The following is a 26665-nucleotide window of genomic DNA, read 5'->3' as shown; positions in this document are numbered from 1 at the left end:
CACAGAGTTCACCACTACACGGTCACCACTAGCACAGAGTCCACCACTACACGGTCACCACTAGCACAGAGTTCACCACTACACGGTCACCACTACTAGCAATACTCTCCACTCTCTGGATCATCACACGGCGGCGGGGGGGGGCATGGGGTCATAGGTCAAGGATAGCCAGACGAGCTCGCACACAATACTAAACCCAATGTGGGCAATTTCCCAACTCCACTCCGACCTCACAGAGAACTAGTCTCCTAGTCTCAAGGCTGAAGAAATTTGGAACAGACTCTCTCTAGTCTCTCTCTAGACTCTCTCTTCATTTCCACCATGCTGACGCTTCACCACTAGACAACGTTGCCGCGGCAACATCTCATTTCATTCCAAAGCTGACATCGCCTCAAACGATCTTTTCCCCTTCAAACATTGTTCCGAATACTGCCGAGTCAAAACCGCATTCTAAACCAAACCCCAAAACAGTAGGATCTCTTCATTCAAGCTAGATCTTTCTGCAAAAACAGGTCATCTTCTCCCCCCCCCCCCCAAGTCTTTTTTCACTTTTAGAGTACACCTCCTCCTTTGTACAAAGAGCTGTGTCTATCCAAGTCATCCAGCACACACATTCCAGTGTCTCTCCCCTTTCAGGCGACACAATCCACAAACATCTCCATCACTTGTACTTATCGCAAAGTCTCAATCAGTTGTTGAAATATTTCTTTTTTTTTTTTATTCTTTTTTTTAATTTCAAAGAAGAAACCAACCAGGAATAGACTCGCAGACAGGACAGAGAGACACTGAGAGACCTACACTGACATCACTATATATACACACAGTTTTATCGCTTCCTTGGTATAGACTATATCATAATGTTCATTATTTTCCACACAAACATCACTGATACCATAGAATCAGAATACACCAATACACATGGGAACTTCACATTAAAACAAGAGCAATACATTCAAGATTCATATTGCAATAGCAGAGTCAAAGAACAAAAACAAAAGAAAAATCAAGACAAAAAACAGTGTTTTTAAATACATCACCGAACAAACAAAAAACCCAAACGTTTTAAAATTCAAATTTGTAGCAAAATATATTCAACAATAAAGAAAAGGAGGTAACTAAAAAAATACTAGCTACATTCAAAATCTGGGATGCCAAACTGATAGACCAGTGCACTTTTCCCATCTCAGGAGATAGAACAAGGCACAGTTTCTGTACAAAAGTGAGGAGAGAAATGTTACATGGAAAATCAATTTTCAAGACGAAAAAAAAAAAAAAGATGAATATGGACAACCTATCTTTTACTTTTTTTTTTTTTAAAGAGAAGAAGAAAAAAATCTATGGAAGGGGGAGGGCAAAAATAAAATCTAACTGACTGCAGGTACATCCAGATATAACTTCATCCTCATAACATTCCACAAAACGATAAATTTTTGTTAAAAAAAACAAAAAACTATGAGGTAAATGCTGAATTTACACCATGAAATACAAGAGTCACTGGTTGTCCCCGATATAAAACGGTACTCTGTTCTTCCAAGGCCCGCTTACACACTTCCTTGCAGCGACAGGCAAATTATCTCGAGGTTTCCCATATATCTAGTGTGAGGCAGTGAGTTATATCGTCGTCATCATCATCATAGTCGTCTTTAAGTATAAAGCATGCACAAGACCCAGACACTATCTTCCCTCATTATAACACACTCTCCAGAGAACAACATCATCACCATTATCATCATCATCATCAGAACTTCTCTCACTCTATTTGTCAACTTTTTTTCGTCGTCCTCTTCATCCCCTCTCATGTATCAACGAGCTGAGCAAAACTACTCAAGGTAAAAACATCACTCAAAAAAAAAAACCTGTGGTCAACCGCCACGTCATCCAGATTCTTTTTAGAGTTAAGAGGACAAAACTCATGCACGCATCTCATTATTATCATCAGTAGTTTCAACGAGTAAATAAAAATGCTGCAAGCAGTCTGTCAATCAATGAACTTGAGGAGGGGGGGGGGGGGGGGGAGGGGGGGGGGTACAGCACCGAGTCTATGAGGAGAGGGGGGGGAACATTGGTAAAAACATAGCCAGCCCTCCATCAACTTGATCATCCGAGGAGGGGAGATGTAATCACCACAGGGTACCTAACACGCTCAACAAGTATGGGAAAAAACCCTTGGTACCACAAACTCTTGCAAAACCCAACGACTTACTTCCAACTTTCAATCTGATCTCTCATTCTTCTCCGAGTAAGCTGCACTGCTTTCTTTTTATATGTCTTTTGCCATTTTGAAAGATTGAATCAAATCAATGGAAATTTCACGGATGCATATATCGATACTGAATATTCAAGTGTTTGCCTCATAAGTTAGTCCTCAGTATACGTACGCCCTGTTGCCACATACTCTTCCAACAAAAAAAAAAAACATTTACCTGAATCCTTCCACACTTTTCATCAGATATATTTTATCTCTGCACACAAAAAATGTTTTGGTTTTTTTCCAATCGTACAAATGACTTTCTTTCCAGTCCCATCTATTGAGCCGTAAATCTACTACTTTCAACCAAGTAAAAGGTTAAATAAAAATAGCGTAAGAAAATACACTAAAGATTTAAAAAGGCAAAAGCACGAGCTTCAGCTATACTTTACTTTAGAGAAGATCACTACATTCCCCCAACCAATTCAGAATGAGGTTGTTTTTCATGCGAAGTAAAGGAGTAGTATTCAATCTTTAGCTATAACGCAGATACATATATATATATATATATCAAGAGAGTTCTGACACAAAAAGGAAGGAGAAAATAAAACAGCATCATGCAATCAAATCTTAGCTTTAAAAATAGTAGTATAAATAAATTTTTTAAAAAAAATATTTTTAAAAAACCAGAGAAAAGCAGAAACAAACTAGAAGGAAACAAAGGGAGTTGGGGACGGTAAAAAACCCAACCCCTGTTTAAACAGCCACTCAAATTTTCCCCGCAAAAAGCAAACAAACTCATTAAACAAACGCACACTAATTATCAAGACAAATTCTTTTTAAAAAAAAAAAAACAGACAAAACAACATTAAACAAAATTCATCATCACCACATCCTCATTGTCATCTCATCATTATCATCATCATCATCATCCACAACAGCCGTAACCGTTATCATCATCATCATCACCATCAGCCATCAAATCATCAATCATATCATCGAGTCAGAGGGGGGGAGGGGAGGGGCTGCGCTTCTAGGTTAGCTCCATCCACCCTCTTCCTCTTCCTCCTCACCACACGCACACACGACACACACCACACACAACGCAGCAGTGACGCGACAGCAACATCAGCGACACCAAAACAGCCAGCCACAGCCAACCAACCAACCCACCCATCCAATCCAATCAGTTCCATCCCGAGGTGGCCTTAGGCACCGAGCTCCAGTTGGGGATCTGACTGGTGGCCACCGTGTGCTGGGGCACGGGGGCCGGGTGCATCTCCGTCGTCTGGCTACCCCAGCCCAGGAAGCTGTTGTTGGCCGTGGCCCCTGCCCCGGGGGTCACCACGCTGCCGTTGCTGGCCGCCGTGCCCGTCCCGCCCATGGGGGCGGCCGGAGCATAGGAGGAGCCGCCCCCGCTGGCCGACATGCTATGTGGAGCAGCAGTGGTAGTGACCGCCGCCAGAGGGTCCCCATTGGTGGTGGCCCCAGCACTTTGATGGGTGAGGCCAAGCGGACCCCAGCCCGTCTGGCTGCTCAGGACTGCCTGGGCCGCTGCCAGCATGGCATGGTTGAGCTGGAAAGTAAGAAGACCAGACAACAGGCTGAAAACAGGAGCGGCTGCTTCATAGTCGTACGGAGAAAACAAGGAAGGGGAAAACACATATCATGAGAGCTCTGACATGCTGCCAACGCACAATACATACATTGATTGAAAGGGGGTGGGGGAAGAGATAGTGTGGGGGGGGTGGCGCTACACAGAACACACATGGTGTGAAGATGGAAAGAGCTGGGGGCAGCAATAGAACACACATGGGAGGTAGGGGGAGCACATAGAAAACACACACGATAGTGGGGTGTGGGGGTGGTAGCACCACTCAAAGCTCTCATCATGTGTGCACACAGCAGAGACAGTGCAGAGGACACCCACAAAGGCAAAGGTTCATTTACACTACCACCATTGAGTCACTTAACTCTTTTTATCCTAGCCGTACCCCCACGGACTCTGTACCCATCCTGGGGCTGCCGCGCCGTATGAGTCGGAAGTCAGTGCGTATAGTTCAAAGTGCTATATTTCTTACTTTTACTCTACGGTTTTAAAGGAAATTTGGCAGTTATGTTAGAAATTGAATGTAGTTTTTTTTTTAATGTATGTGGTTAGGAAATACACCAATAGCACAATGTAGACTTTGAGGTGTATTCCACCCTCGAACTTGACCCTGATTGCGGCGCCCACGACATCCCACTGGATTTTATACATATCTAGATCTAGCCCTACCCATCGAGCACGAATTCCAGTACTGACCCCTTCACCATGATCTGAATCGCTATCTAAATGAGTCTAAGTCATGTTTTTTATCATCCACAACGGAATTTACGGCACTTATTTCAGAGTCACTATCATCAAATTAGTATCATTCCCCCTCACAACCCAGCGCAACTTCAAAAAGTACTTCGTCGGTCGTGAATGTGCGTTTTCGAGACATCTTTCAAGCTTCTACACCCATCAAAAACAAAGAAAATTGGAAAATTAAAATATTCAGACAGAGCTAGCATCGCCGTATTTGCGTATTTTGGTAATAACAAGCAGAACTAGCTTCTTTGACGAGACCGTATCGCTGTTCCGAGTATACTCGTAGCCCGGACTGGTCCTCGTTACGAGTATACTCGTAGCCGGGATAAAAAGAGTTAAGTGCCCAAGTTTATGAGATTCTTCTCACGAGAAAGTAAGGGACACAGTCTTTCTCGAGTTCTACTGTATGTTTGAGTTAAGAAAAACGCATCAACTCTAGAAGATAAAGATGGTCAGTTAGTTTTGTTTGATAGCATTTGCAACACAATTAGGTCACATAAATGCTGAAGATTATACTTAGTTTTAGTAAAAGTTTTACTGCACTGGCAACACAATAGGTCATGTAAGTGCCAAAGATTAGAGGTGTTACAAGAGTAACAAGCACGAAAAAAGAAGGAGGGCAGATAAGGAAGATAGATGTAGAATAGGAAGGAAGGAGCAAACCACACCAGAGCACCCGCCAAATACCCACCAAAGATTAGAAGTGTTACAAAGGAGTAACAAACCCCAAAAAAGGAGAGATAAGGACGTACTCCTTCATAAGACAGAAAAAGTGACCTGTAACTATAGTAAACACTATTAACCAAACAAATATACACACCAATTAAACCAAATTTCTCCTATAGGTAGGGCAATGCCCACTTTTAGAGTAGATCAAGATTTCTGGAAATCCCTGAAATCTGGGTTAGCCCTAAAGCGACCATTTGGAAGCTACAAAATACTTCATCCCTTCCACTCCAGAGTCTTTAGACAGGTACCACACCACCATTTCAAACCCAGACTAATTTTTACAATTTTTTCTTTAACCCTCTAGCGTGTAACCCGGGAGAAACCGGGACTAAAAATAGAACCGCTACGCGTTTAACCCGGGAGAAACCGGGCGAGATCTGACCCCGCGCTGCACGGCCGACCCGGGAGAAACCGGGACGACACACCCCCGTACATTCAATTTAACTTCTAACCACAAAGAATGACTTCCCGTGTCTTTAAATAGTCATGATGTCATCTAGGATATTATGGGATACCTCCGGTCCAAATAAACCGCTAAACAGCTGGGGTTGAACGGTTTGCGCGTCTTTCAAAACACTCGCTGTTTCGTGACTCTGACTATCAGCTGCTCCGACCGACGTTCTCTACCTATCTACTGCTTTTTGAAAACACCACACGATGGAGGAAGACAGAAGAAGTGACACAGAGCTTGATGCTGAGTCTGACATTGATGTTATAGACACGGAGGATGCTGTATTTGATGAGGAGGTAAGTGAAAAGTTAGTTTTTTGTTGTTGTGTGCTGGGAGAGGTGGACTGGAGATAGGCACACACAGAGGTCAACTAACAGCTCGCTATGGAGCATGATGCTTCATCTATTCCTAGAAATGCTACACTTGAATTTCATTTAGATCTAGATCTAGATCTAGAATCTAGTTCTCATGTTGAGAATGTGCTGTTTCTAATAGTTCATAGATTATATTATTTATATCTAGATTACCTGGGTCTAGAATTTTTTTCAAGACCTAAATCTAGCCGCCTTCCATGGTCAACTTTCTTGCTCTTTGTTCTTTCACTAGAATTCTAAGCCTACTGTTTACTTTGTGCCAAGTGCTCTACCTTCAGAATGACAATTACAATTCCATTGTACATTGGTTATATTTATAGATCTATACCTTTAGTTTTTTCGTTGCGAACATTATACTTGTACTTGGATCTAGATCTAGATTCTAGATCTAGATATCTAGTACTACACTTTGAACTAAATCTAGATCTAGATCTAGTCTTTTCCGTGGCGAACATTCTTTGTTTTTTCACTTGCTTTTATTCGTGCGACTGCTCTACTTTCAGACTGACTAAATTATTACAATTCTATTGTACATGGTGTATCTTTTGTTTTGTATGAGAACTTACACCTGGATCTAGATCTAGTACTACACACTTTGAACTAGATTCTTTTCTAGATCTAGAATCTAGATTTAGTTAGTCAATCATGTTCATGGTCAACCTTCTTTGAACATTCTTTCACTTTTGCTGTTTTCTTTGTGCCAACTGCTATACTTTCACTCTGACAATTACAAAATTATTTTACTTGTGTCTTATCTTCTGTTTACTCTTTTATTTTTCTGCAGCCTGAGGCTGGTGATGGTGGTGCTGCTGCCGCTACCACTGAAGGAAATAATCAAGGTGCGGCATGGAGGGAAGAGGTGTCCGACATTACGATGCTGGACTTTCAGCCTTAGTCTGGGCCTCGGCACGACCTTGCCCGAAACGCCTGCCCCCTGGACTTCTTCCTCCTCCTGTTTCCGCTGACATTGGTAAACATCCTGGTGGCAGAAACGAACCGGTACGCCCAGCAGTGTTTGGGACCGGAGAACGCCAGCAGTTGGACAGCAACTACAACAGCGGAGATGAGAGCCTTCCTGGGCATCCAGATTATGTTTGGCGTTCGGCAGCTGCCTCGGCTCTGGTGTTACTGGAGCCAGGACCGTCGCTTCAACGATCCTTGGGTTTCCTCCATCATGCCGATCAAGCGCTTCAAGGATCTCAGCAGGTATTTTCACTGCAGGGACAACCAGCACCAGCCGCAGCGTGGAGAGGAGGGTTTCGATCCCCTCTTCAAAGTGAGAAATGTGATTAACGCTACAAAGGAAACATTCACAGCCTGTTTTCAGGCTGGCCGGGAGTTGAGTGTGGACGAGTGCATGGTAGGGTTCAAGGGTAGGTTGTCCTTCAAGCAGTACATGCCTGCCAAGCCTACTAAATGGGGGGTTAAAATTTGGACTGTGTGCGACTCTAAAACTGGATACTGTCTTGGGTATGATATTTATACAGGGAAAAGCAGCCGAAGGGATCCTCGGAAACCTCTCGGCTTTGAAGTGGTGGATGGCCTGTGTACGTCGTATTACGACAAAGGCCATCATGTGTACATAGATAGGTTTTTTAATTCTGTGGACATCGCTGTGCATTTGTGTGCAAACAATACATATATGTGTGGCACCATCATGACAAACAGGAAAGGGCTCCCTCCACTGATGAAGACAAAACTAAAAACTAGGGGAGATGTGAGGCAACTTCAAAAGGGCAATCTTGTTGCCACGTTATATCATGACAAGAGAACAATTTGTGTATTATCTTCAAATCAGATTGCTGGTGTTGCAGCAGATGGTCGGCCCCACTCACTTATCGACTACAACAAGTACATGGGTGGGGTCGACAAGTTCGACCAACAACTCTCGTACTACCCCGTTGGGAGACCTGGCAAAAAATGGTGGAGGTACATCGTTTGGCACCTCATCAACGCCTCCATCTATAATGCGTATGTGTGTTGGAGCCAGACTCCTCGTGACTACGTCGCAGCAAAGGGGTACGATCACTTGAGCTTCCGTGTAGATGTTGCCGAGGCTCTGGTGAATGGTTTTAGCTCGAGGAAACTCCCCGGACGGCCTGCAACTATCCAGGGGACTGTGGCCCCGGAGAGTTTCCAACGGCATCACTTCACTCGTATTGCTGGGCGGCCTAAACTGTGTTTTGTGTAGTTTAGAAGCGAGGAAAACTCCAAAAGGCCGTCCAGTAGAAACGAGCTACAAGTGCAAATTTTGCGAAGTTGCCCTCTGTAAACTCATATGTTTTGGAAGGTACCATGAACTTGGCCTTGCCATCCACAGGGCTTCCACGAGAACACTGAGAGAGTGACATTTTTTTTATCTTACCTGTATTTTTATACAGTTTACTTTGATTTTTTTTTTCAATGTGTGTAGTATTAGTAGTATGTGAATTGGTGTTGTGTGCAAAAAGTTTATAGTGTTGTGAAATTCTTATATATGTGGACTTCGCAAGAACTGTACTGTAAGTTGGTTTTTACATTATTAAACTTTTCCTTTATTTCAATCCTTAGTTTTTCTTTCTCTGACTTTATACGTTATTGTAATTGTTGTTCTTTGATTGGGTATGCCATAAGGCCAGCTGGTATCATGTAATATGAACTAGTCTATTATTACTATTGCTCGGTGAAGATGACACTGCCGTGGGTATATCTGGCTCTTTATTTGGTATGGGTGGGGATTTTTCAAAGCCATTCAATGACTTAGCACCCAGGTGGTGATGAACTATAAATTATGTGGTCCTGCCTCTTAAAAACTGTGGTTTAGAGGTACAAATGCTTGTCATATATATCCACATTGTGACATAACAACATATTTGCACTTATAGGTGTGAATCAATGTGCTATAAATCTAATGCACACAAAAATAACACTTTTTAAATGACAGAATGTCATAGAGCATTCATTTCTCTGTTGTCATGAGAAATTTGAAAGTTGTAGATTGTATAGTACATTTTAAATACATTTTTTCCTGAACCACCCTAGACAAAGCTGCCAGAAGCCAAAATAATGTAAACACACAAGGCAAGGTCAGCTGGGCAGGAAGTGGAACAGTGCAGTAGACATGGCTTATCAGTTATCTGCCCACTATAGGGTTAAACTTTCTGATAAGAAATTAAATTTCCCCACATTATGATATATATGGTCGCTTTTAAGGACAAGTGGGCTAACCCAGATTTCGGGGGTTTCCAGAAATCTTGACCTAAACCAAAAGTAGGCACTGCCCTACCTATAGGAGAAGTTTGGTTTCATTGGTGTGTACATTTGTTTGGTTCTTGACAAAACTCTCCTTGTATTTCAGCACATTACACCCTAAGGGTCTGGCCGGGAAGTCCATTGTTAGATCCTAAGCAAGGGGAAGGAACCCACCTCCCGTGAATACTAGCCTTTAAAAAACACATTTTAAAAATACTGAACAAATTCCAAAAATCCTGAAAAAATCAAAGTTAAAACGAATATGAATGTAGTTTCAGAAAAATAAAACTTTATGTATGCGCAAACTGTTGGAAATGTTCTAACTTTGGTTCAATCGGGGTGTCCGACCCGTCACTCTCACTCTCAGCCTCGCGGTCGGGTCCCAGATCTAAATTCTAGATTTTCTACGTCTGATCAATCTGAATCGCCCCAAACTCTTGCTACAACGTTTTCGTCAAAATCCGAGTCATCTGATTTGTCACATGCTTGTTTTTGCTCAATTCCATCGTTATTTCCTTTTTCGAACTCAATTGTGTGGCTTGTCAACAAGTCGAGACCCTTACGAAGTGTCGGTAAAGCAATCGCACTTCTATCGGCTCTAATAGTTCTAATACTAAAACTACATAGACCTGCATGTGAGCCTCAACCAGATTGAAAATTTTACGCAACCCCCCCATAAGAGCTTTTGTGGGTGTCATAAGGAAGAACTTTCTCTACTTAATGAGCAACCACCCCAACAAACACAATAAAGAAGAGACCTAACCCTAATCCTACCCCTAGGCCAACCCCAAAAAAGAACCTGCAACGGGCCTCATGTAAAAAGGCCAGCACATGTCCAAAAAGAAAAAATGTAAAAAATTAAAAAACCAGACTCCAAAACAAACAAGGAGCATAATATGGCCTACATCTACATTGCTATAATCGGATTTGATACAATAACAAAACAGAATTGGAATTTGAATCCTCTATATAGATCTAGTAATCTAAATAAATCAAGATCTAGATCTTGTAGAACAAGTGAATAGGAATAAGCCTTGTACTAGAAATCCGCATCCGATTCCGAACAGAGGGACTCAGCTGAGTCTAGATTCTAAATAAATAAATAATTCCATTTTTACGCACCGGGTCAAATGCTTTTTTACCAACATTAATATTACAGCACAACCTATGATAGGGTTTGACACAATAGAATTGGAATATGAATCCTCCATTGAGTTCTATAACGATCTATATAAATCTAGATCTAGATTCTATTAGAACAAGTGAGTCGGACTTGAATGAATCCACACGATCTGAACAATTGAATTAGTCAACAAACGAAATTCAAAATGGCGGCTTGAGCACGAAACTGAAAGTAGATAATTTAGGTCGTCGTTTTTTTTTTCGTATTCGCATTTCTACTCAGGTTCCGACAATTATGTCGGAAACGCCGACGTCGGCACGAAAACGAAAGTGCCGACAAAGCCGACTGGAAAAAAAGGGGGCGCTGGCAGTCGGCCAGGCCTCGCACTACCCACATTGACTGATACAGGTAGGCCTAGCGATAGCATCGGCTGGCTGGCGGGTCGGGTCGCGATTGTCGGATTTCAGACGATTGTCGGCAAACATGCAGGTCTAAACTGCTGGCCCGAAAAATTTCGTTTCAGTATCAAACGAAAGAAGAAACTTTTTGCTGTAACTATGCAAATCAAAATCTCGGTCCCAGAGTTTCGTCAAGGTGAGACCTCGTTTCTAAAGACGCTAGGTCAGCGCGGGCGGTTCCGGGCGAGTCAGGGTGGAGCGCGTAAAGGAATTCTCAGGCGGTCCCGGGCGAGTTAGGGTGTAATGTGTAAAAGAAACTGAACAAGGGGCAAAAACTTTACCTTCGATCTTCTCAAAACAGCATTTTTCGGGATAGCCCCATTGTGCTTAAAAAAAGAAACCATACATCACTCTAGTTTCTCTGAAAAAAATTAGAAGTAAGTATTTTTCATACTACAAACAGGAAGGGGAAAAATGGACGCCACCACGGCTTGGTCGCATAGAGGAAAATAAGTCCAGTTGAGAAAGAGTGAGAAGAAGATAACAGTGAAGCAGCTATATCTCCCACAAAAAGGTGGGCCCATATCATTTGTCCTTTGAACCAATAGTCCAGTTGGGAAAGAGTGGAAGAGAAGACAACAGCAAAGCAGTCTGTTTGGGTTTTTTTACCCCCCCCCTACAAAAATGGGAAGCCCTTTATCACTTTCCCCTTGCACCTGAGGTCCAGCGGCAGTCAAAGGAGTCGGTCCACCTACCTGCAAAGCTCCCAGGCCCAGGTTACCGATGCCCATGTTGTTGCCCATGCCGGTGGCCACGCTCATGTTGCTGCTGCTGTTGGGGTTACCGCCTCGGCCCGGCCCCCACGAGCCCTGGTACGCCATGTGACCGTGGTTCGGGACCATGCGACGATCGTACCTGAAAGAGAATACGCATACATGATTCAAAGTCTCTGTTTGCTCCCAGCTATATTCTAATTTTCGACCACCGAGTTTTCCTTCAAGCTGGACAAAGCATAGTAACACCGGTCTCCACTTTGTGGGGCAAAGCCATTTCACTATCAAGGTTTTGTTTAACCCTTTTATCTCCAAGGGTGGTAAACCCACTAAGCCAGGGCCTTCTTTTGGTACAAAATCTTAAAACAAACTAAATTGGTCATCAAATCAAAACAAATGAACCTATTTTGACAGTTCTTTATCCAATGAAAGAACTCCCATTTTCATCAATTGCTGAAAACACAAAGAGGTTATATAACACTAGAGCTCGCAGCAGGGACGTCACACATGTCAGAAATGGGGGCCTTCTAACCCTCATCCGCATGGCCAGCGTGCCCCCATTTACATGAGCAGCCTGGGCCCCCACCCCATTCCTCACAAGCTCTACAAGGCTGCCACTCAGGAATTTTTAAAAAAGAGGAAATTCACACGAAGGCGTACCCGCGTTCTCCAAAGGCCGGAGTAAAACCAGTGAGATTCAGAGGCAATATCTTGGAACATCTATATTTTTTTAAGGGAAAGTGTCATATTTTTTTTAAAAAACAAATCAAGACACTAACAAGCATTTGATCCAGTTCGGTGACTAAAAATCCAGTGTTAGTGGCCGGCTAGTGTGTCATAAAAAGATTTCTTTCACTTTCGACTTGTGCAACAATGTAGAGCAGTATTGGACCTTTGCCACTGTACGAAGTACGTGATTTCTTTATCGCACAAAAGGCAAAGTGCAACGACTGGCTCGTCCAACTTTCGAAGGAACTGTTGCAGTCACACACCGTCTGCTTCTTTCTCAATCTAGCTCCAATTATTTTTGCATTCAGCATCAATTTCTCTCGAATTTCCACCGTTTTCACTGACAACTCTGAGCACCATAGGCTCGATCGACAATCGACCCGTCGCTCCACAATAAACAACGTGAAACTTTAACACTAGGCATTACGCACAGAACGCAAGTAGTGAGCTACAAGGGGACAGGCGTAGGCCGCGTTTACGTTCGGTGTTTTCCGCTTGTAAAAAAAGTAACACAATTTGCTACCGAGAGTGATCCAGCGGAGGAAAGTGGCACGAAAAGCTAGATGAAGCAGAGGAAGCCGAGTTTCCGCTATCTAGTGGAAAATTGGCAGCTATGGCTCTAGTATATTACACACCACCCTGCCCCCATATTTCAGAGCAAGCTTGTAGATTTCCCCTTAAGACAGCCGAGACGCCTCCACGTGAGTCTCGAAAAGTACTCACCCATCTGTTGAACTACGCATGTCCTGCCCTTGAGATTCAGCGTCTTAGAGTGGGCACACACAGCCCCCGTTCTTTTACGTGGAAGACAACACTGTCACGAATTCTAGAACTAAATATAACCTCTTTGTGGAAACTTAATTTGACATCGAAGTCGTCATAAAGGAATGACCCAAACCACGAGAGTATTAGTTTGTTCCTTTGGTTTGTGAAAAGAGCGGCACTTTGACAAATTAACAATACGAAATGTCACTCATTTTGTAGGAATAACCGAGTATTTACAAGGTTGCATTTGCAAAATACAAGACTGTTAATAGATAAAACTAATATGTGGTTAAACAGAAAACAAATGCTCAGAATAACCAAAAATTTCAGCAGAAAAAGCTAGAAATATCGGGGGGGGGGGGGGGAGAGAAACAGAAAAAGCATCCAAAACCAGTTTTTTACTGCAAAGAAAGAAAGGGCAAAACAGACGTACAGAAAGAGAAAGAGAGAAAGAGAGAAAGAGAGAAAGAGAGAAAGAGAGAAAGAGTGGAAGCAGTGACAGACTACACGTTCTTACTTCTCGCTGGCCTTAGGAGCGGCGCCACTGATGTGGACACTAGCCCCCTTGATGATGTGGTCCTCCCCACACAAGGTTTGAGCAGTCTCCGGGTCAGCAAAGCTGACAAAAGCGAAAGCTCGGAAGGGCTTGGGGATGAAAACGTCCACCACCTCGCCGAATTTGCTGAAGTAGTGACGTAGGTCTTCGGCCGTCATGTCCTCCGTGCACCTCCCCACAAACACCTTGCGATTCATCATCTGCTGAGCTCCTTCCTAGAACAGATGATAAAAGATGGATGATCTTGACCGGACACTGCGTGACTTATGGCATACATCAAAATTATTTCCTGTTAAATACCTGCTCTCTCTCTCGTAGACCACCTCATCTCTACAAGCACACATCTGTAATTTTCCATTTAAGCAAATAGAAACAAATCCAATGCCGTAAAGAAGAAAATAAGTTGACAACAAAGTTGGACTTATCAACAATACAAAACAGCCCCCCCCCCCCCCCCCCCGTCTTCTCCAGACTCAACTTACAAATGGCGACCCCTTTAGTTTTTTGGGGGGTTTCGTTTTAGAAGAGGTTTTTTAGTTTTAGTAGAGGTTTTACGGCGCTCACAACTGCACAAGGTCATATAAGCGCCAAGGGATGGATGTAAACAGAGAAGTCCTTACAGGGAATCAGGGTTACTCTGCTCACCTCTCTAGCTTCAATAGCACAAAGTCTGCTTCTATTATCAAGGCACCCCGGAAATAGCGGGTCACAAGAGTGTGACAAACATACAAAATATGTAAAGGAAATGACGAGTAAGGATTAGGAAAGCAAAACCAACAGCATGACGTTGGATCAGCCCATTACTAAGCATTAGAACGAGAAATGACCCCCTTTTGGGAATGGCCTAAAGACACTTCAGTCAGTGGCACCGCCCCGGGGGGGTCTTTTAGTTTTTAATAAGAGTTTTATGTCACTTGCAGCACGATAAGGTCACATAAGTGCAGAAGATTAGAGGAGTTACAAGAGAGTAACAAACACAAAAAAGGAGAGATCAGGACGATAAATGTACAATGGCACGAAAAAAAAGGAGCAAACTACACCAGAGCACCCGACAACCACTTACAACCCCTAAGAACACAAAACACAATTCTTTTTTTAAACCATATACCCATATTTTACTGTCCTGGGATATGCCTTCTTTATGAGATGATTCACAGACATTTCTAAGCAAGAAGCAAAACATGAATAAACTCTTGTGCACAGTCATGGCATTCACACTAAGTATCCATTGCGAGACACAACAAAATGCAATGTTGCAATTTTTACCAGAAAAAAAAATCCGACAGCATACAAGCAAAGACAGCTCAGAACAGTCTAAATGGCGAGTACACCAAAAACTCAATATTTTCACATACGCATTATATCAATGTTCATTGCAAAGACAGTACTGAGAGCACTGAAAACTAGAAGAACCGGTGGCAATTCCATGCCAGCAGTGAGCACATCAGGCACACAAAAGTACTTCGAGTGCTGTCAGATCATGAGAAACATTACCCTGACCCAACGTACCTTTGAATTGGGAATGCGCACATCACACCATCGTCCATCAATCATGTGTCTCTGGGACATACACTTCACTTGAGACTCGTATTCACCAAAACGGACAAATCCAAAGCCCTTCGACTGTCCCGACTTCGGGTCTTTCTTGACCTGATGAGTACAATGGTGCAGGTCAGTTTTAATAAGAGCTTTACGCCGCTCGTAACTGAACAAGGTCGTACATGAGTGAAAATAGTGCAGGTGTCAAGAATACAGTCGTGTTTGTTTCAGCTTGTGGCAAAGTAGCAATGTCAATGAAAAATTAATTTTTCGCTTTAGCCTTTTTTCATTTGGTACCTAAGAGAAAGAGTTTTCAATTCTAAGAATTATGCTTTTTGGCTTTAAAGAAACGGTTCATAAATAAAAGAGTTATGCAGTTGTAAAGGTCGGCAAAATATGGATGACCCACATATATATAGGAAAACACTCCAAAAAAGTGGACCATGTAACAGCAGATTCTCGAAGAAAATTGACGACACCTCAGTAGTAATTAATAACTTAGCTATCTAATGTGTTTTTGGGTGGCAAAATCATTTCTGCTGTCAGATTTACTCACCATTTCCTAGCTATTTTATTATAATTAAAATTTTGGTGTACTTATTACGATTTAGCGAAAAAGGGCAGTCGGGATGAGAGCATAATTTTATTTTATAGCAAAATATCACAGCATGGGAACTTCAAGAATACGTTGGCAGTGTGACTAAATAATGGCAAAGCTTTCTTTGATGACTTTAGACCCTGCCTACCGTAAAATATAATTCAATTCAATCTATTATACCGTAAAATTTATTTAAACTTTTTTCCCATTGAGACATAACCACCCTGAGGTGAGATAAGCCCGCCTCAGAATACCCCCATTACGATATTACAGGGGAACAGAGGGAAAAACAACACGACACGTGCCCACCGTTGCCCTATTTCAAGTGATCAATCAACGGGCTCAGAATAATCATGCCGGGACTTGTAGGTCAAATACATTTGCCGAGGGAGTGAGGGGAAAATGGCCGGTCTCCGTGCGAAGCCGCTTTGGACAGGGGAGTACTGGTGCATTTATTTAGCTGGGCCCCCTTTCGAAGAAAGAAATGATCGGTGCATTTAACTCAACTGAAAGTCACTGGCCTACTTTTACACTCTACTGGAATAGAGCAATAAATCTTGAGAGAAAAGTGACACACATGTATGTGTTTCCAAGTTGCCAAATATATAATAGATGTATAGATTCGATTCTCTATTCTGCTTTCGAGGTTGTACACTCCACAATTTCAAAGGTGTGGGACCAATGCACACTGCTAGTGAACGGAAACCTCACTTGTTTACAATGGCGTCTTAGAAGACGGACTTTCCTAAGATTAAAACTCTAGACGAAACAAAAAAATTTAGCAAAAATCAGGGAAAACAGTTTGCGTGGATTTTTTAAAGTTAGGTCCTTGCCACATGGATACTGTGGACGCCTACAAAGTCTCAAAGGCGTTGGTTAGGTAATAAGGAAGGAGTTTGTGCACAAAGTCTCCCAAGTCCACTTTTATATATATAAGTAGATTCTAAACTACTTGACACAGAACGTTCAAATTTGAGGACACTATAGAGGAAAGACAGATCTTATTACCATCTCAACGTTGAAATTCAAGCTCCTTATAGTTTTCGGTACACCCAATACGAACGTTTCCTACACCAAAAATATAGGTTAATTTATGTGTACAAACTTAAAACTTTCACGTATCATTAGTTTGCCCTATTTTCTGATTGGCTGCCAAGTTTCATTCACATTGGTCCAGAAATAGAGCACGAGTTTGAGAAAATTAATCCCCTACGTTCCGACCCGGTCCAAAAATTCACTGCAAACGGGGACCAAAATTTCGCAGTGCGCGGAAGCCCGATTGGCAGTGCTATGCAAAAAGCTTACAAGCTGTTCAGAGTGTCCATGTGCAAGAGAAAAGATCCACCCCACTCATACCCCACTAAAAAAAAACAAAGAACCTTGTCTGAAGAGATTCAAAGAACAAGACTTACACTGACAATTAAAAACTTTCATTCAGGTACCATCCTTCATCTTTCCAAAACTGAATTCATTTATGATGTTGCGAGCAATAATTTTGTGCTAACAAGAAAATCAGACAGTCTTGTCTATTTCACAAAGCAACACAAACGTTTTAACAAATATATATATATATATACCTGAACCATGAGCAGCTCTCCAAATTGTTGGAAATACTTCCGTAAATCTTCTTCATTGCTTTTCCAAGGAAGACCAAGCACAATGAGATCACTGCACTTCTGACGCTCAAAGCGTTTGTAGGACTTGATGGCCAAACTGGAGTCTCCCAGCGAGGTGGTCCCTGGGGGCTTCTCACCTGTACAAGACAAGGCATAAAGCACAATGCACATTACTCAAGATGAAAGATGACAGTTGACATGCTGACCAGTTCAAGAACTGAGCTTTCATGTATACAAATACAAATTAATCGTCACGCAATGCAAGTGCCTGAAAGATTACGAAAAAGCAGTAACATAAATTTCCATACAACTCTTAACAATGGTAGTGGGGCTAACACCTAGAGAAAAAATTATATCAATACTCAGCTAATCCTTAATTAGTAAACAGAAAGTCGCGCGCTCATATGACCTTAGCAGTTGCGAGCGCCGTAAAAACCTTATACCATACATACATACAAACAGAAAGTAGTCGGTATATCCAAAATCGGATGAAACTAAGTCATCAATTCCGCCTGATAGTTTAAACATGGCGCACATTTTTGCGCTTGTCTGGTATCAGTATCTTAAATAAAGAAAAGGAAAGTGCTTTGAAGATATTCAAAGCAACTGACTTGAGAGGCAAAGATTTTTTTTTCTGCTCTCCTGAACATTCTACGAAACTTGATATTGTCTTTTCAAACTCCACAACTGACCATCAAAATCAAACCATGCAAAGCAGTGAGGTGTGACCATTTTCACTCCAATTATATCTGAAAATCAGTTTCTTGTAAAAGTCGAATACAATCAAACCTGCCTTACAGAAAGCTGTCATAATGGAATCTCCCCGCTCATCTTTTTTCATTGATTCCTCTGAAGTACACATTTACGTAATTATTACGGTAATATATACTAGCTGGGCCCCCTTTCGATGAAAGGAAGGATCAGTGCATTAATATCAACTTAAAGTCATTGGGCTTCTGTATTTACACTCTCCTGCAATGGAGCAATAAATCTTGAGAGATGCAAAAAATTAAAAGGTCTAGATCTATACTCTCAAAACAAAATGCGCCTCACGAAATATCACTTCCAGCACTTCGGCTGTGAAGGACAGCTACGCAGATTTATTTCATTTCTCAGTGGAATAATCAAAGGCCAAAGGAACTTTTTGTCAAATATATTTTTCTAAATTCAGGAAATGAATAAATCAAAAGACGGGCTTCGTCATGGGGATCTATCTATCTTTTTGCAGATACTTGCCAACTTTAAACTCTGTAGCTTTATGGGAAAAGTGACACCATGTGTTCCCAAGTTGCCAAATATGTAATAGATACAATATGTCGATGACGGAAATCAGCTCAGCCTAGAAACAGAAAAAGAAATTCTTTCCTGGTGAAGGGTTTTGACCTGTCAAAGACAGCAGATAATGCTTTGCTACAGGTTCGACTGCATATAATGACTTTGTTTTGTTTTGCTTTGTTTGTTTTAGTAGAGGTTTTACGGCGCTCGCAACGGCATAAGGTCATTGAGCGCCAGAAGATTAGATGTGTTACAAGAGTAACAAACATAAAAAAGGAGGGGAGATAAGGAATATAGATCTACGTTTGAAAGGAAAGAAGTATAATGACTCCACATCAGAGTTTGGACAAAATACGAAACATAATGCAAGGGCTGACACACAAAAAAAACCAGACAGAGGGGTGGGAGGGGTTGCAGATTCTGATAAAATGTTCGTTTAAAAATAAATATTCAATATAAAAAAAAAGCCACCAACCCAGAATAATAAGTATGCAATTTTACCGTCAGGGATGGATGGAAGGAGCGCTAAATAAGTCGATGCTCCTTTTTTACTTTTCACAAACTGTGGACTTATGTGTTGTAGGAAAGTTAGTTTTAGTTTTAAAGTGAAAGTTTTATGGCACTTGCAACGCAGTAAGTTCAATACAGTCACATAAGGGTCGAAGATTAGAGGTGTTACAAGAGAGTAACAAACACAAAAAAGCAGCGATAAGGACGATAGATGCAATTGATAATGATAGGAAAGACAAAAGAAGGAAAAAACAAATCCAGAACACCCATGGATTAGCATTTCATGGGTGCTTTCCTAACAGTAGGAGTAGGAATTTAACAGCCTTCTCAATCGAACACTTATTCTTTGCCTTGATTTGAGGGGCTGATACTGATAGTAATAATGGCACAAACAAGGAAGTTTTAGTAAGAGTTTTACGGCACTTTAGCAATGACCACGAAAAACCTTTTTTTGCCGGACTGTGTTTGCAAATAGGTGCATTTTGTAGCTTTATCTTCACAGAGAATGGAACTTTTTGAATTTTTGAAATCCATCAATAAACAAACAAAATTACAGATTTTTTAATCAATTAATTTTCCGTACACTTTTATATAATGAAAAAACCCCAAAATATGGGACGTTCTTTGGTGAGTTTTGAGACAATATTTGTCAAAACTCGCTCATTTCTCGGAGTATTTAAAAGAAACTTGGCAACCCAGTGCATTTTCTAGCGCAGAATCTAGTCCTGCTTTCAGATTTTTCATAGCTATCCTATTTTTTGAGTTATGAAGACGTTTATAGGTAAAAATGTGGCGGTTTTCGGTGCGTTTTGAGACAATATTTGTCATAGCTCGCCTATTTCTTGGAATATGTAAATGAAACTTGGCAGTCAAGTACGTTTTTAATGAAAAATCTAGTCATGCTGTCAGATTTTTAATATCTGTCATACTTTTTGAGTTGTAAAGACATTAACAGGTAAAAAAGTGGCGTTCTTTACAGATTTACAAAGATTATCAGTTCATATATGTTCTCCCAAAGTCATTATATTTGAATGAAACTGGGCAACATAAAAAGGTTCCTCCTTGCCAAGCAATGCTCTGGATCAATTTGTCACAAAAATGTAAGTAGAGAGCTGGATCTATTAGTCTAATAAATCCAGTCCTGTACTAGTAATTTATAAGCATGCATACTTTGTTATAGAAAATAAGATCGCCTCTTTATCCATTATTGGACAGTGCCCTATTGTGTGGTAGATTCAGATGCGTTCAGATAATATAGTTTACAACAAGTCATGGGAATATTTCGCATGTGTAAGCTACAACTCATACAATAAATGTAACATTAATTCTCTCTCTCTCTCTCTCTCTCTCTCTCTCTCTCTCTCACGCGTGAACGATAACAATGTATAAACGGGACTATCTTCCCAGACTGGACTAAATAAGTACCATACTCTTTAATAACAATTTTAATGCCTCACTTTTCCAAACAGAGTAATAACAATTTTAATGCCTCACTTTTCCAAACAGAGCACACAGGACGAGTCCAAGTGTGTGCTTTCCCAAGAGGGGGGAATAGGCTTTCATAACGCAAACACAATGCCATACCACTTCTCAAGATGTTTGCTTTTCTGTTTCTATTCTTCTATCATGCAATCAAGAATAATAAAAATGACTACATCTATTGTATTGTGACAAAAATGCAACAAAAACGCAAATTATCAAGGCCCCCGTTTAGTTTTCAAGTATCCCCCCCCCCCCCTTTCCAGTTCACAAGCGGGGCATCGTTTGTAGGGCGACCAATGGCTGATGACGTCAACAGTGGAAATTTCCCAGCCGCCGGACGTTCACCCAGCACGCGCAAATGGCGATTCGGTTTTTTCCCTTAGTTACTCCCACATTTTTAAAGATTACGCGAAAACCGCTAAACACAGAAGCTTGAAATTTTAAGGGAATAAAGAAAAATGGTGTACAATGTATCAGTCAGTTTGACAAATCACAGCTCCGAAAAATCTTCAAAGAGCACCACATCAACCACTTTCGCAAACGTTTTCGACTGCTTCTAGGATGGGTACAATGTTGTCAAACTGCATACTACGAGATTGACCTCTTTTCTGATTGGCTGCCAAGTTTCATTCATATCCATCCACGAGAAGCGGCGTGAGAGCGAGTTGAAGACAACAACCTTTGCGTTTGTGCGTCCCACAAAACACCCCAGCTGCGGGGGCCAAAATTCGGCAGAACAAAACGCCCTCGGTGGGCATTGCTAGGCACTTGCAACACAAAAAAGTCATAAATATAAGTGCAGAAGATTAGAGGTGTTTCAAGAGTAACAAACACAAAAAAAGGAGAGGAGATAAGGACGATAGGTGTTTGAAAGGAAAAAAGGAGCAAACCACACCAGAGCACCCGCCAACCACCCACACAAACAAGGAAGGGTCAGACCTACAGTACAGTTCAGTAAAAAGTAGCATACAATTGGGTTAATGTTTACTTATATGCACCCGCACACAGATGCTTTGATTTGTGGGCTAAACTGCCATACATTTTGCTATTGAACACACATATGGCCACTAGAACCATTGCAAATCAATTGTTTTCAAATAAAATCCTAATTGCCAAAACATCAAATCATTGTGAAACCCCCCAGATTCTTTTTAGGTCAGAGGGGGCACCCCCCATGTTGTTAACACATTACACCCTAACTCGCCAGGGAATTTTCTTCCACGCTCAACCCGATCTCACCCGCGCTGACCTAGCGTCTTTAAAAACGAAGTCTCGCCTTGATGAGACTCTGGGGCCGAGATTTTGATTTGCATAGTTGTTGCAAAAAGTTTCTTCTTTCGTTTGACACAGAAACAAAAATTTTTTGGCCAGATAGTTGTAGTATTAGAGCAGATCAAAGTGCAATCGCCTTACTGACACTTAGAAGGGGTCTCGACTTGTTGAAAAGCGACACAATTGAGTTCGAAAAAGGAAATAACGATGAATTTGAACAAAAACAAGCATTTAATTTGACAAATCAGATGACTCGGATTTTGATGAAAACATGGTAGCAAGAGTTTGGGGCCACTCAGATTGATTAGATATGTAGAAAATATACAATTTAGATCTAGGGCCCGACCGCGAGGCTGAGAGTGAGAGTGACGGGTCGGACACCATGATTGAACTAAAGTTAGAACAATTCCAACAGTTTGAGCATACATATGTTATATTTTTCTGAAACTGCATTAATTTTTCTTTTCATCTTTTATTTTTTTCGGGATTTTTGGAATTTGTTTAGTATTTTTAAAATGTGTTTTTTTAAACGTTTGTATTCGCGGGAGGTGGGTTCCTTCCCCTTGCTTAGGATCAAGGAATGGACTTCCTGTCCAGGCCCTTTTAGGGTGTAATGTGTTAAAATCAGAAAGTGGCTATTCTCACCCGCCCGGAAGTTCTCGCAAGATCAACTCCTCCCCTCTTCTCTCTCTCTCTGTCTCTTTCTGAATACTGTCTATCGGTGTGGACGATCAAATTGACCAAAACAAAGTTAAAAAATGATGTTAAAACACAAAAGTAAATTAATTTGGTTGTCTACAAAGATGCTACGGCTATTTAACTTTTCAAATCGAGCCGAACTACGTGGGTCGCCATTTTGTTTGGCCCGGAAATTCTCGCGCTACTCCTCTCTCTCTTTCTCTCTCTCTCTCCACTGCCCACAGACAAAATTGTACGCTTTTAGTAGGCTACAGTTGTAATGGAACGTTTGTTCACGGCACAGAATTCTACAATTTTTCTGTTATCACAGTGTAGAATTCTGTGGTTTAGGGTGAACGCAAAATTTGGTGAACGCGCACCGGGTGAGCATAGCCACAAGACTCGCCTGCACTATTCTCACTCCGGGTGAGAATAGAGGTGGCCAAAAATCAAGTCAAATATTACTACTTTCAAACATCAATAACTCAATAACTATTGATATGCAGCAAAAATGTAGGCCATATTTGTGTTCAACATACAAAATACTACTAGATCTAGATACAAAAAAGTAGGCTATATAAAACATGTTCATGAGACGGGTGCATGAGTAAAAAAAACGAAGTGACTATTTCTCCGAACGTTCGGAGAAATAGTGCCGATCTTTATTTCTCCGAACGGTTTCCGGCTTCCGCTCTGGTCGTGATTGTTTGCCTATTTGCGAGAGTTCGGCGCCAACTTTCATTCCGTCATTCTGCGAGGTCTGGGAAGGAGCAAATCAAAGGTGGTATCTGTTCTCAGCTTCTCCTCCGGCCGTGTGCCCACTGGTTTAGCGAGGCGGGTACTGCCTGAGGCACCCGAGAGACGGAGAAATCTGAACCTCTTTTCTATTGAGTGGACGGTTATCGTCCATTAAAAAAAAAAAGGAGCAAATTTTGGGGTTTAGATCTATTTCAATTTTCAAGAGCTAGATCTAGATCTAGTCTAGAGATTTTTAGATGAGTGTAAAAACGTGAAAAAGAAAGGTTTCACAACAGAATGAAATCAAAACTAGAACAGCCCAGAAACAACCACAACAATTAACAAATAAGGGCGTGTGTCCACCTGTCCGAAGAAGATTGACCGTTTTAACCCTAAATGTGCGTAATTTGTTTTAAAAAAGTACAGGATATTGCATGGAAATTATGGAACCACACACAGGGGGCCTGCCAGTGTCAGTACATGTACTTGGTTTTGGTGGAACGCTCTAACATAGCACATTTAAATCTATACAGGTATATATATTTAGAATCTAATGAAGGTAGAAACATCAAATTAAATGACGTTACACAATACCCTTTGTAGGAACATCAAATTAAATGACGTTACACTATACAACCCCCCCCCCCCTTTCCCCAACAAAAAAAAATTAATAGAAAAACAACACATCAGAACAATAACAAGAAAAAAAAATACACACCAACAAAATATAACACCACAAAGAGGGAAAAATGAACGAAAAATAAAAGAGGAACAGCAATACAAATCGTATGTAACTGTAACGTATTCAACAAATCAACGTGGTGACAACAAGTGAGAAAGAGACGAAGTGAAGCTAAGTGAACTTTCTTTCAAAAGTAAAGAGTTTCATTTTCTTTTCTTTTTTTTTGACTTTTTCGGGGACCAAAAAATCGAGCCACGATTGATTGGTCGCGGCCTCGACAAACGCAGATGCTAGCTCTATGTGTCGTTATCAATAACCCTCCATAGATCTAAATCTAGACAGCTCACGAGTGAACGCAACACATTAAGTTTAAGAGCAGCACCCTTCATAGGCCACACGTCATATCTGTAGCGAAAAACTGTTTGGAACTGTAGCATTTCTTTATATAAATACGGACATTTTTTGGACCGATTGAACCATATTGTATACGAACAATCTTTGGTAGGCCTATAATATAATTATAGATCTATATTTTATTTTTATTATCCGAAATATGCGGGAAAGGGTGTGATTTCAGAGTGTTCGGAGAAATAGTGCCCAGCTTTATTTTCCCGAACGTTCGGAGAAATAGTGCCGGCCTAAAAAAAAACCAAGTGACTATTTCTCCAAACGCTTGGGAAAACAAACTTGAACTCTATTTCTCCGAAGGGTTTCCGTTCTCAAGATTTTTTGGGTTATTTGCGAGATTTAGGCGTCATCTTTCATTCTGTCACTCTGCGAGGACTGGGAAGAAGTATTTTTTTGGATCAAATTCAATTTTTGGAGCTAGAGATTTTTAGATGTCTGAATATTTAGATACTTCAGTTGTGGTTGGGGCAACGTTCCCTGACTATACTTCATTTGAAAATACCTTCAAAAGGTAATGTGAGAAAACAAGACTTATGACCTTGGCAGTAACCTATTTCGCATTTAGTCATCCAGTAAAAAATAAAATCCTTCATGTAAAAAAAAAAATCCATCCACGCCCCCCCCCCCCCCCCCTCATGCCTCGTTCACACCTTAGGCCTATACACCTCACACACACACATGCACTCACACACACACACGCGCATACACACACACACGGGCCACTCCATTCGCAATTATTATCAACAAATCTCGAGAACAGAAACCGTACGGAGAAATAGAGTCGGCCAAAAAAAACAACCAATTGTAACAATGGCAGCAACTCAAGATTTTTTTCCAGTGCTGTTATTCATTAGTCATTAGTGACATTAGATTCAAATTCACAAGGCCTAGTCTACTACACAGACAGTCACAGGCTTTGGCTTTATTGCAGACATCACACAGTACAGTAACTGACACAACAGTACTAAATCTACTACAGTACAAGACACAATAGGCTCAATAGCCTAGTGATAGTGACAACATAAATTCTATAGTATATAGTATAGCCTTGCCTTAGACTAGCAGATCTAAATCTATCTAATCTAAATCTAGATTAGATCTAATCTAGATTTCTAGATTCTAGATCTAAATCTAGATTCTAGATTCTAGATTTAGATATCTAGATCTAGATCTAGATCTAGATCTAGATCTAGATCTAGATTTTAGATCTAGAATCTAGATCTAGAATCTAGATTAGATATTCTAGATTCTAGAAAAGTTTTGTTAGCCTAAAAAGTTAAAGTCATGGAATGTGCAAGTAGGCTGCAGCATGAGTTTATGGTTTCAATGCTATGAATAGAAGGTTAATTCACTCAGTAATGAAAGGCGTCAACAAGCGATAATAAGTTTGAAGGACGAGCGGAAATCGTGCCAGACGATCCTGACAACGAAAGAGTAGGCTATGCATTTACCTCAAAACTTTACTCCTTCATCAGTATCCATGTGCGAGAGTTACTTCCCCTTGCTACGACCTAATTATTCCATGGCTCCTTCAATTCATCATAACTGAAGGAACTAAAATCAAGAAATCTGCCTCTTTCAAACCACACCCATCCTATATCTAACTTGTTTACCCAATGTAATATGCAGAGGTACGAATAGCATTTAATGAAAAGCAACAGCAAGATGACACCTCCTTTTAGAGGAAACGATGCAGGAAAGCTTTGCGAGCAAAAAGTGGGCTTGACCACAGGGGGCGCTGTACTGTGAGGGGGGGAGGGAAACCGAATGAATACTGCTAGTAGAAAGTACTTAAATGCACAAAATTTAGCTATTACTGACCTTTAGGAAACACTGCAATGTAAAGATGCCTTCCCCAGTCAGTATCCGGAGGATAAAGTCGACCGTCTGACAGTCTGATCCCTCGCAGAGTGCCTGTTTCGTGGTTTCGATATTTCAATCCACAGGCCCCGGGGAACTGAGCTGACAACGTCGTCAACAAAAGTGTTCCATCATCCTCACTAGGTACCTCCATGGGCTCCTCGCCCTCTTCTTCGGCTACGTGGATGTACTGGCTCATTGTTCCTGATGCATAGGAACGCCAGTCCCTCAAGAAAAGATCTTACTTGAGGAAATAAATTCCCCGCCGAGCTCCCCGGGTTTCTCGTAAGAAGATGGCTGCTGTAGCGCTTCAATAGAGGCTCATGGGAAAACAAAT

General features: G+C 41.3%; 2 protein-coding genes across 2 annotated transcripts in view; both read right to left on the bottom strand.

Moving 5' to 3' along the window:
* Positions 1 to 124, bottom strand: part of LOC101859676 (TAR DNA-binding protein 43) — a 13614-nt gene extending 13490 nt beyond the window's left edge. Inside the window, exon 1 of the mRNA XM_005111042.3 lies at positions 59 to 124. Within this exon, the coding sequence (XP_005111099.1) occupies positions 59 to 124 (66 nt within the window). The remainder of the gene's footprint in view (positions 1 to 58) is intronic.
* A 2112-nt stretch (positions 125 to 2236) lies between these two features.
* LOC101858751 (TAR DNA-binding protein 43) lies at positions 2237 to 26665 on the bottom strand. Its single transcript, XM_005111038.3, has 6 exons — positions 26290 to 26665; positions 17385 to 17560; positions 15180 to 15320; positions 13632 to 13885; positions 11603 to 11762; positions 2237 to 3764 (listed from the first exon to the last, which is right to left on the bottom strand). The coding sequence occupies exons 1-6, from the start codon at positions 26525 to 26527 to the stop codon at positions 3375 to 3377; spliced, it is 1359 nt and encodes a 452-aa protein (XP_005111095.1). The 5' UTR covers positions 26528 to 26665; the 3' UTR covers positions 2237 to 3374.

The sequence above is a fragment of the Aplysia californica genome, unplaced genomic scaffold, assembly GCF_000002075.1.
Source record: "Aplysia californica isolate F4 #8 unplaced genomic scaffold, AplCal3.0 scaffold00990, whole genome shotgun sequence".
In the NCBI taxonomy this organism is placed as follows: domain Eukaryota; kingdom Metazoa; phylum Mollusca; class Gastropoda; order Aplysiida; family Aplysiidae; genus Aplysia; species Aplysia californica.
Note: the sequence above shows the minus strand (reverse complement) of the source record. Positions and strands in the feature narration are given on the sequence as shown.